This window comes from Muscardinus avellanarius, assembly GCF_963383645.1.
Source record: "Muscardinus avellanarius genome assembly, chromosome: 4".
In the NCBI taxonomy this organism is placed as follows: domain Eukaryota; kingdom Metazoa; phylum Chordata; class Mammalia; order Rodentia; family Gliridae; genus Muscardinus; species Muscardinus avellanarius.
Genome location: NC_137789.1, coordinates 157,663,023 through 157,675,230, shown reverse-complemented (window position 1 = coordinate 157,675,230; position 12,208 = coordinate 157,663,023). Strand labels below are relative to the sequence as shown.

General features: G+C 44.6%; 1 protein-coding gene across 10 annotated transcripts in view; it reads right to left on the bottom strand.

Moving 5' to 3' along the window:
- Positions 1–12,208, bottom strand: part of DOCK1 (dedicator of cytokinesis 1) — a gene marked incomplete at both ends in the record, with an annotated part of 504,224 nt that overhangs the window by 77,148 nt on the left and 414,868 nt on the right. For all 10 annotated transcript variants that reach the window (XM_080694979.1, XM_080694982.1, XM_080694983.1 and 7 more), the window contains one exon: positions 7,834–7,982. In XM_080694979.1, coding sequence (XP_080551105.1) covers positions 7,834–7,982 — 149 coding nt within the window. The remainder of the gene's footprint in view (positions 1–7,833; positions 7,983–12,208) is intronic.

Below are 12,208 nucleotides of genomic sequence, written 5' to 3'. Positions count from 1 at the left end.
TCATGTTCTAATATTGCTACAACTAAATGGGAATTTCTGGAAGTTGTGGAGCAATTTACCAAGCCTCACCAAGATGACAGAAAATAGCCCCGGGATTGAAAATATTATTTTGCTGTGGAGCGTTTTCCATTCTGTTTTTATTAATGGTATATGGCCCATATGGTCATTTGCTGCAATTCTCAGCTGTTAGTCCTGTATTTTCCAAAGGCATAACAAATGGAATTCTTCAAAAGGATGCCAGTGGGGAATATAAAGCATGCTTTTGTTTATGGAGCAAATTCCAGCAGGAGGCTGAGACTCCAAGGCTCATCCGTTGGAGGGCAGGGTTCTCCGTGAGCTGGAGGAAGGTTGGTGTCAGGCCAGGTGAGGACTCATCTCCCCTTGACGAGGCCAGGTATGTCCAGGCGCGCGATAAAAGGGTTGGACATGTGGCACCTCCCTTCTCCTGTGCTAGCTTGGCAGATTCTGAGATATTCAAAAGTAGAATTTCTCCTTTTAAAAAGAAATGCATATTTCCTAAGTTCTCAGTTTGACTAAATATTCTCTGGGATTGGGGTGGGGACGTGACAGCTGCAGGTGGCAATGAACAGGGCTGCAGGGTGGCTCGGTGAGGTGATTCTAAAGGGAGCAAAGAAGGACCCCAAAGGTGGGCATGGTGACGAAGCCTGTAATCCCAGTACTTGGGAGGCTGAGACGGGAGGGGCACAGGTTCAAAGCCAGCCCCAGAAATTAGCAAGGACCTCAGCAACCTAGCAAGACCCTGTTTCCAAATAAAAAACAAAATAGTGCTGGGTGAGTAGCTGGAGGTAGAATGCCTCTGGGTTCAATGTACAGCAAAATAAATAAATAAATAAATAAGAAAGGAAGAAAAGAGAAAGGAAGGAATAAAGGCAGACTTTAGACAAGGCAGGCAGAAGTGGCAGGAGGGAACAATTTAGAAGGAGTGAGGCATCCAGATCATAAAGGATTCTCAGAAAGTCCATTTGACGCACCTGCAAATAAAAGAGGTAGACAAGATGAGAAGTGGGCTTCTGCTGGGTGGAGACTCACATGAGCAGGGAAGAGAAATGACTCGGGAGAGGGGGTCCCAATTCACGCAGGAGCCTGGCCAGAGTACCTGGTGTCAGAGGCAGCTGCCACAGGCAGGGATGGAGCTCCTGAGGGGCAGTTAGGAAGAGCAGCAAGCTGAGGTTCCACATGGACTCTGGTCTTCCTGCTGTGTGGCATGTCCATAGACAGGCACTAAGGAGGTCCTCATGCAAGCCCGATGGGATGAATCATATAGAGGGGCTTGGGGATGGGAGAGAAATGTGCCCGTCGCAGAATAATGATGCAGCATCCAATCGCTTGTGATGTCTTCCTTCCAGTGGACTATAGGTCTGTCGTAGCTATGACCTTCAGCTCACAAAGAAGCATCTTATTTTGCAGATGGGAAGGAATTCTGGAAAAAACTAGACTACTTTGTATATAAAAGACCTGCTATTTTGTGCGCTTTTCCCTGTCCCAAGATTCCCTTCATCGGGTCAGATCATCTCTACCCCTTGGTGTTAGGTCACTGAACAGCATGGCCCTCCGCAGGTGACTTTCATTAGTGTTTGGGACTCTTAGTCCACAGACCTTTGCAGAACTGACTGCCCACTTGTAAGAGCAGAGGGGGTCCAGCTGATATAGGCCCCTACTATAGCCTGGGAAAGAGTGTCCTGGGCTCCTGGAAAGACATAGTTGCTGAGTGGGTAACCCCCATGACACCCCGATCATCCACCACAAAGAGAGCCCCGCTCATGGATTGCCACTGGAGCGGCAGGACAAGCAAAAGGACACACCGATTCTCAAGAAAGATTCCTGCTCTTTCTTGCAAAAATGAACACAAGGAAGAATGTGGCTCTTGGGGAAACATAAGGGAAAGAACATTCTAATGAAATGGCCTCTGCACGGCTCAAATGCACAAGGGCAGCAGCTCCAGGCAACGCTGGAGAAGCAATTTGTAACTCATGCCTCTGAAATCCTGATAATGGCTGGCCACAGTTTAATCTTGAGCGAGATGGCAGGTTTTTTCTCCCTGAATCTAGCAGGTTCCCTCTCCCCTGGAATTGCAAGAGTACAATAGAAAATACTAATAGCTATAGCCCGAAAGACAGAGGGACCTCTAAAAGAATGAGCTGCATCATATGCTGGAAACAGTAAGGTTTTGCAAAAAACAAAGAGCCCTAATGCCTTCCCCTCACTCCATTAGGTTTGCGCATCTGCTATGAAAGTGGAGGCAATTTAAGCCCTTGTTGATGTGACTAATACGGTTAGATAATTGGATTTGTGGTGGATTAGTTAAACAGCAGCCAACCATCCCTGTCCCAGGAGCTCTTGGATGGAAAGGCAGGCAAGGCCAGCTGTGCACTGGTGTGCTGGGACACACTCACAGACTCTGACATCGTCTGCAAGAAATAGGGGCCGTGCCTCTTGCTTCAGGAAGACCAACTGATAATGGTCAAGTTGGGGTGAAATCAGAGTTAGAAGAGATAGAGCAAGTCAACAGACAAATAATGTGGTCCGGAGTCTCCCATAGAGTGATGGAGGGAAGGGGATGGATGCTGGAGATGACAGAGGACAGAATGAGAGCCTTCCCAAGAGATGATCATGGAGCCCAAGAGAGCAGGCAGAGGCCAGCCTGTGTCACACGATCACAGGAAACCGTGTGGTGAGGACGGCAGGAAAGGGGGCAACGGGGAAGGTGAGTGTCTGAGAAAGATGATCACACTGGCGTCCTTCTAGGAGGCTGAGGGAGTCTCACCCAGCAGGAAGGAAAACAGACCTCCTAATTCACAGGAAGAGAGTAAGAGGGACTATTTGCTGCAGTGTGGACTTTGAGTGTCCCTCGAAGGCCCATGTGTTCAAAGTCTGGTCCCAAGGTGGCACCCATGAGAGGTGGTGGAGTTTATTTAAATTTTTATTTATTTACTTTTGTGGTTAGTACTGGGGATTGAACTCAGGGGCATTATTCCTCCAAGCTGTACCATTTTTATTTGGAGGCAGGGACTTTCTAAATTGGTGAGGGTGGCCTTGAATTTGTGATCCTCCTATCTCTGCCTTCCAAATACTGGGGTTACAGGCACGTGCCACTGTGCCTGGCAGCTGGTGGAATCTTCAAGAGGTGGAGTTTAGCGAGAGGTCTTTAGGTCATTGGGGGCATTGTGGGAGCCTATCCCCCTCCATCTCTTTTCCTTCCCAGCCATGGTGAGCAGTTTTGCTCTGAACACGTTCCTGCCATGGTATCTTGCCAAAGAGCCAGAACCATAGAGTGGAAGCCAACCCTGAGCCAAAAAAATTTTTCTTTTCTCCTCAAAAGAAATGGTTTTCTCTGGTACCTGTTATAGCAAATAGCTAACATAATATTTTTTATTACAAGTTTTAGTTTATCTAGCTATATTTGAAGACCTTTTTTGTGTGTATTGCTCTTTGTGTGCAGGGGTAAAAACAGATGACAGAAGAAATGGACAAATAGCCAATGGCTATGAACCAAAAAATGGAAGCAGCCAACTGTGCTTAGCCCAGTATAGTGGCTCTCATGGGGACCCATCTCTTCACGCCTGAGCTTTGACTGACCCACATTCAAGCAAGGCACGCTTTATGCTAGAGAAGTCGCCCGCAGTGTATGGGATGGACTTCAATGTGCTGAACTACCCAACAGCTTGGTTTCCTGGAAAGTTGCTGGGTGAATTTTGAAGTCCCTGCTGGGGGACTATATGTAGAACGCAGGCGTACCCGCAGTGGCTCTCATTAGCTTCACCCCACTTAGCTGCAAACCTGGGGTAAACTGGTAATCATGGAAGCATTTCTTTCCGAGATTGTTGTACAATATTTTAAAGCTAAGACAGCAATGAAAGAAAAAACTGTGAGGAAGAGGGAAACGATTTGAGAAACCAACCTCATTCATTTTTATTCCAGTTGCCCTTGACCTTTATTTGGACCCACAGATTGATTAACAATATGATAAATGGCACAATGTTTTAAAGGCCTCTGAGCTCTGGTTTTTTTGAGGGGGATGGGAGTGACATTTATCTATATAACCATTATCCCCTTTGCCTGATTCTATTTTTTGTTTTTATTTTTATCCATATCTTTTGCAGTCCCAGGGATAGAGTTAAGGGCTTTGTGTGTGCCACCACCACTGAGCTATACTCTCAGACCTTTTAATTAATTAATTAATTTATTTATTTAGGACAGGGTCTCACTAAGCTCCCCAGGCTGGTCTTGAATTTTGTAATCCTGCTCAGTTGACCAGAAGCAGGGATTATAGGCGTGGGCCCTTGATCCTGGAAATATACTGATGATGCCTGCATATTTTTAAAGCTCCTGGAGGGTACTTCTAACATAAAGTTGGGTTGGAAACCAGAGCTAACTTTTTTGTTGTTGTTTTTTTGTCCCGAGTGCTGGGGATTAAACCTGATTCTTTAATTTAATAGCACTTTTCACAAAGTCTTTCTTTGGGCTTGATTTATATAAAATTCAAAAAGTCAGGCGAATTTTCTGCCTTGGAAAAAGTATCTTGAATTATAATTCATAGTTCCAGTGAGCTGGCAGTGAAATTGGGTCCATGATTTAGAGCCAATAGCAATGGAGATGGGAAAAATCTTAGAGCAATAATAAAAAAAACTTGGCAATGATGTCAAAAGTTACAAAAATATTTTAAATTAGCAATTGCATTTCTGAGAGTAAGAATATATACTAGAAAAAATTTAATGATGGTTCAAAAAATTTTTTAAAAATCTAACGATGGTTCAAACTTCAGGCAAGAGTATGTTTGCTGCCACTCACAGTAGTAAAATAAAAATCTGTCAACAACCTAAATGTCCAGCTATACGAAATGGATAAGTGAAAGACAGCCAATCTAGTTTATGAAAGTCTGTCCTCCATCAAAATCACGTGTACTACTTAGCTTTTACATTGTTGTGACACAAATGCCTGACAAGCACACCTCCATGGGGAAATGTTCATTCTGGCCAGCCAATGGCCGGCCTGCTCCAAGGCAGAGGCATGGTGGCCACAAGGCGTAGAGGCTGCTCAATGCGTGACTGCCTGAAGCAGAGAAAGAGAAGGGGGCCCGGAACAGATGCAGGCCTCGAGGTCACAGCCCAGGCACCCAGCTCCTCAGCCAGGCCCCAACTCGGAGGCCTCTTGCACTGGGGACTGTGCTTTCAACACATGAGCTTTCTGAGGATCCTTCCAAAACCACACTCTAATGTCACGGCTACAACACTGTGATCAATGAAACTGTCTTGGCTAGACTGTTAAAAAGAACATAACAAAAAAAATCATAGACATAATGTTTTCAGCATTACATATGTACAGAGAACCAGTACATATATGTGGTCATTACATATGAACCAGAGAAATAAAATAGTTCTTATAGTTTATATTTTTAATTTTATAAAAAGATCCCCCAAGATAAATATAAGGAGACGTTCCTTTCCCATGTGAAGAAGGAAGTAAGAAAGGGAGGCAGGACAGAGAAAGGGAGGGAATACTAACACCCCATACCTTGCCCAACTGACTACATCGGGAGAAATAAAGTACAGCCTTCTCCGCTGTACACCACCGGAATAACATCAGAATAATCACCAGTAACCTTATAAAAATGACTTAGGGGACCAAAGTGTGAAAACAAATGACGATGTCCTAGCAGGTGTTGGAGTCTTCTCAGGAGGTTTGGAGCACATCAGGTGTGCTTGAGGTCAAAGGCAAGGGTTCCTCCTCCAACAATCAGGCTATGCTCATCTGGGTGCACTCCTCCCCATCCCCCCGCCTGCAGCTGACGGCCCCAAAGAAATGGCCTTGCCTGGGCCTGTGTGCAGTGCTGGGCCACTCTGTAGACTGTCCCCTGTGCAGCACAGACACCAAGGGCAAGGCAGAGCCACAGTGACAGAGACAACGTTTATGGTGCCAGGTACCGTGCTAAGGGCGTTATGGTCTGGTTCTATTCTATTCCCACAACATGACTCTCTGGTAGGTCCTGTTTTATACCATTGCTAAACGACTGAATTGGAGGTATATGGTGTTGAGTGATTTGTGCAAGATTCAGGAAATGAGCTAAGCCTGGGAATCACGATCTACCGGAACTAAATTCAAACCCCGCTCACAGTGTGGAAATTCTTTTGGTCTCTCTTTTCTTCTTTTTGATTTTCTTGGTGCATTAAATTTAGACGTCAGGGGCAGGTTCAGTGTGATACAAACATACACGCACACAGCTCCTTGAGTATTTCCTCCACATCCTCTCCTCCCCTCCTCCCTAGCCCCTTGAGTGAGTGAAACTGGGAATGATACCTTCACGCCTTGCCATTGTGTTATTGGAACTATCTCCTCCCTTAATCCTCTTTTCTACTCCTTTGCTTCAGTCCTCCCTCTTCTCCTCCCTCAGCCCCCTTCAACTACTCTACAGGTCTCTCTCTACATTATTTAAAGTCCCTTATATCTCCTATTTTTTTCCCTAGCTTCCACATAAAAGAGAAAACATAACATCTTTGATTTTCTGAGAATAGCAGATTTCACTAAGCATAATATTCTCCAGTTTTTCCCATTTTCCTGCCAATGACATAATCTCATTCTTCTTTATGGCTGAGTAGAATGCTGCTGTGTGTTCAGAATACTGCAGGGATACGTGCATAGCCATGTCTACGGCAGCAGGATTCGCAGTCGCCAGACTATACCACCCTAGATGTCCCTGGACAGATGAATGGGAAAAGGAAATTCATCTTTGTTTTCTGTTCTAGGAAACAGCAAAACAATTCTCCATGGATTCTGCCTTTGTGCAATAGACTGACCAGTGAAAAACCCATAGACGGTCACAGCCCCTTACAATATAAAGCTCAAAAGTGGGGAAGAAATTTCGTTTTCAATTAGAAACCACTGAAATCATACTGACTTCATTGATGTGGGTTTGATTTGCTTTTGGTAGAAGAATTTTTCTCAAAATCCCTCAAAAAACCATGTAAAATGCTCAGCATGTTCACTTACTTGACCTGTCATTGCATATATACTTACATATATTTATTTATTTATTTTAAGGGTAGCCTTCAATTTAGAAGAGCCTCTATAATTGTTTGGGCTGTTCTTGTGCCTCCTGCATAGCAACGGGGAATCCTGAGTGCATTTGAAGAAACTCACTGTATGTGCATATTCACGTATGTGTGCACATGTATGGATGTGATGTGTGTGTGCGCACGTGTGAGTGTGTGTGTGCATGCATGCCAACCTGAGAATACATACACACTACACACATTCCTGGGATTCAGGGAAGGAGGTGTTGCTACTTGTCAAGTGTTAGTCATACAGAGCTTGTCCTTCATACGGTTATGGTAGGTTTTGAGCACGTATATACACGTTCTTGGAGGAATTCCCATCAGTTCCATGGCCCAGATAAAATATCCACATACACACTTAGAAGAATAAAAGCAAAGTCCTCAGATTTCAAAATAATACCATTCGATGAGAAGCAGCCAGTCCACAGGAATACAGTAAGTACATTTGATGAAACACTTTATACTTAGGTGCAGATACCATGGAGGGGGAGAAAGAGCTTTTTATCCAGGGTTTAATGTGTAAGTCCAAATCAAAACAAATAAGAGCTGAAAACTGAGAGCAATCCTTCCCATAGATGGAGACAAAGTTGATAACTTGGTCAACAGGGAAAACCACAGGCTTTTCCTCTCTTTGAGCTGCAGGGAACTGTGTTTTCAAGATTAACACCTTTAGCGCCATAGCCACCTATGCATGTCTTTCAAGGTATTCAGCCCCTGCCCACCCCCAGCCTCCCCAAGATGGTTTGTGAATCTGTGTCCTTACCATTTGGAAGCTTCTGGTAGAATGGAATTCACACTGCATCATATCGAAGAAGATGGGGATGGTGGCTTTGCGCAGTTCTGTCTCTGGAATTAAGGTCATTTCTAATATTGGGCCGACCATTTCTGGGATAAACTTTATCTTATGTTGACCTTGGAATAAAGAAATGTATAATTTAGATTTTTTTTTTAAAAAAAGAGCTTCTAAAATGGTCTTAAGTAGGCAAAATAAAATGAGGTGACTTTGAACAGGTCTTGGGAATGTATACCCATTTCTCATCCGGAAGCAGTGATTTTTGGACATTTCTAGCCTACCTAGCAGAAGTGGACTGCATTCCCAATGTTACAAGAGAATCGATTAAAAAACCCATCCAATATGAGGCCTGCAGTCATGACTTGCCTGTTATCAAAGATAAACCTCCAGTTCACAAATATGCAATTGTATCATGGAGATCAAAGGCACAAGTAGCCACCTGATAACCAGATTTGGGTGAAGCAGGTGCTGGGATCAGGATAGTCGGCATCTCACTTTGATGATAAGATCAGTAGTCATACAGGAAGAAGTAGACAGTCCTCTGAATCCATTTTACCTCCAATATCTCATGGAGAAAAGTTTAGCAATTGGTACCTCTATAAATAATGCAGTGTGTTCTATAACATTCCAAGGGTCCACAAACAAACTGGGCCAAAGATCAGCCATAGACAAAGGAATGATGCTCCCTCCTTTGCCTGTTGGTTGATTGGAAGAAGCTTATTTAAAGAACTATTTCATTGGTTGGTCTCATCTCTCCTATCTCATACAATGTGTGTGTGTGTGTGTGTGTGTGTGTGTGTGTGTGTTTTACTGGGGATTGAACCCAGGAGTATTCTACTTCTGAACTACACACACAGCCCTATTTTATGTTTTTATTTTGAGACAAGGTCTCACTGAGTTTCTGAGGGCCTCGGCAAGTTCCTGAGGCTGGTCTCAAACCTGAAATCCTGCCTCAGCCTCCCAAAAGTACTGATATTACTGGTGTGTGTGATCATGCCTGGCCAGATACAATTTTTTAAGAATTCAAGATGTTTCTCCAAAGTTCTTTTTTTGGAAAGCAAATTATAATGATAAATATTATGCTAGCTAACATCACTAAGGACAAAACCAGTAGAAAGCATTGTCTCGTTGACTCCTCATGCTAACCTCATGAAACAGGCATCTTCTCAATCTGTCTACAGGCTAAGACACTGGGTAGTGTCCAAGCAGACACTGGCTGCTTGTGAGACCAGGCTATGAGCCTGGGGTTCAGATTCTGGTCCTTTAGGTATGGTTTCATCTCACTGAATCCCTCCTTTCTGATGGTCCTGGGTCCTCTTCCAGGCACTAGGGCCCCACCCACCTGTCTGCAATAGAAACAGCAAACAGTCCCCACCCCTTATCAATGAGTCTGCAGCCCTGGTAAAAGAGAGGTCAGCCATCTGTCATTTTATCCGGTGTTGCTGGGACATTAAAATTCCAGGATCAGTCTTCTAGTACGTAGACTGGTTGTTGCAAGTGTCCCCGATTTTCTTTTCTGTTTCAGTTGTTCTCATTGGAGATCTTGGTATTGTTCTTTTGTGGGTATCTGTCTTCAACTCGGTTGACGGTGATTCAGAATCACCATCGGATCCACACGCTGGGCTGGCTGAACGCCGAGTGCCTCCCTCCTGCGGGTCCTGGGTGCAACCTCTGTGTCCCAGCCACAGCACCTCCCACCTTTTTAAGTTTCCAAAGACCAGGGTAACCCGAGTGACATGAGCAGAGCTTGAAGTGAACTCGGGAAGGCAAAGGGACAAATAGCCAGCAGCACCCTTGCTTACACTGCTACTCGGACACTGTGTCTCTGGAACGAAGTTGCTGGAAAACCCACCTCTGCCCTTTGGGGAATTTACCTTATGTAAGAGGACAATATCAGTGGCAGTGGCAGGGCCTATGGAGGTGTGGTCTTTCAAGCTCTACCCTCGTCTTTAGTTCCAGATATCTTTATCTGTCTTCACGTTGCCATACTATAGCTGCACTATCCCAGTCCCAACATGTAGCAGAAGAATGCACGAGAAATTATATGCTCGAATGAATTAGTTGTGACATTCTGTTATTAACACCCACAACTTATCCAGAGTTAATCAATCTTACTAATACTTTCACACAATCAGGAAAGATGATGGATATTGTGAGGAATTTAGTTTTCTTTACAACTCTACTAATACAGATTTCTGTAAAGAGAATCATTAAACAAATTTGGCTGTTATAAATAACAATACGGGGGAAAATATATAATTCTCATAGTTAGGTTAAACAAATGTTTTGAGTGAGTGGACATACGAACAAAATGTAACCTGCAATAAGGCACCTGAATTTAATTAAAATCTTTTTTTTTTTTTACTTTTCCAAAATAATATTTTGACGAAGGCTATGGTGGCATGATTCACCTAACCCCCCGCAGCTGTTTAATGTTTCTGAAAAGCCCATAACTGCTGCAAAACATCCTCTTGAAAATGCTATCATATTCAGTCTTTCAGGTGACACTTTTCTTGCGTTATGCCTAAAAAATGTCAGAGCCAATGTTTCAGAAAACAGATGATAGTGACTGTGAAGCTGCTCATCAGTGTCATAAAGTTCTTTCCATTACCAGCCATTTTTATTGTTTCAGGCTGGGAGGAACATACAGGGTAGAGACAAGAGGTCCTGATGCAGGGGTTGGAAAACTGAGTCATTAGAAACGAGAGTTTCTTAACGTGTCCCTTCCCATTGGTACGGGAGTTCATGCTACAGAGAGCATGAACACGGGTTATTTGGATGGGAACATCCCTGGGGACTGAGATGCATGTATCAATATTGGGCTATGTTCACCTAACTACGCAACCAGCAGCTCTCTGCTCTCTGTCTGTCTGTCTGTCTCTCCCTCTCTTTCTCTTTTTCATTTGCATGATGAGTTTCCCTGGGGGCATTTCTAGTTTAAATTTAATAATGAACTTGGATTTAGATTGATGAAGGTCAAATAGATTCCTGCAGTGTAGACATCAAGGAAAGAGGATACACTCTTCTTCTCCTTTTGAGACCGAGGAAGAGCGAGCCAATCACTGGGTGACATGGTAAACATTTCCCCTCCCATCACTTTGCCCCAAGTTCCTGGAGACCCACCTGAGGTCTCTATTCATGTTGCTACTTCCCCAGGAACTAAATTTCACTCTTGTTCCAAGTCAGGCCCGATTTGCAGCCACCCTTGGGTGCATGGATGATCACTTAACAATCACTGGTGTTCAAAAATCCAGAACGTTAAACACAGTCTTATCCCAGAGAAATCCCTGCCTCCACCAAGGTAGGAGAGGGAAGGATTCCATTAGTCAACCAAACCAATCAGGCTCCACTGTGCATGCAGTATATGGGTTTTAATGAAAGCCTCCCCCAAATACCCACAAAGGGACTCTTGGCATGAAAAATGTCCCAAACCGGACTGGGCCATGCACGGTCTTGCTGTGAGCATCTGCTCTGGCCACATCGGATAGTGAGTGCTGGCTGCCGTGTTCAGGAGGCAAAGAACAGAGTATAAATTGAGGTAGCAAGGAGGAGGGAGACAAGGTGCCCAGCAGGCTGCCTCGGAGCGAGCTTTGATAAATAACTGAAGAGCTGAGTAAAAATACGTACATTTCTCCCTATTTCTTTCAAAAGAGAGTCTCCTTTTGATATCCCCTTTCACACTCAAACTACGACAGGCTGGGAAGGGAAGATACCATCCAGCTTGGTCCCGGGCGGGGGGAGGGGCACTCTGTTGCTCTCACATAAAACGGAGCAAAAAGACCCCAGATCCCTGCTCTGTGGACTGGCTGGAGAGCGAGATCTGAGACATTCAGCTCCAGGGACCACACGGAGCACCGAAGAGACCGGCCGGGCAATACTGTGGGGCTCTGGGCCAGGCCTGGCCTAGTGACAGGTGACTAATCGCAAGATGATAAATATATCTGATCTGACTTCTATTTTTATTTTCTTGGCAGAGCTGGCTCTATCAGCCTGCCAACATACTCCCAAACCTGAGCCCACTGGAAAAAATAAAATAAGAAGCTGTGTAGAAAATAGGTAGTGTACATCCTGGAAAATTGAGATGTGCTGTCATAAATGTCTAGAGCGACAGCCTGCTTGGTGATACCCGTGAGCAGGCTCGAGCACCGGAGACCAGCACCGGGAGGGGTCAGTGCCCGAGGTGGCCCCAAGGCACTGTTCTTAGCCGTTCTGAGGGGCTGCTCAGGGGCCTTCTTGTCGGCAGCAAAGACTTTTATTATTCTATCTTTAACTTTACTAGCGAGGAACCCAATCCTGGCGGGTGACTATTTCTTGCCTTTTGCCAGCCCTCGCCCCTACTTGGCCA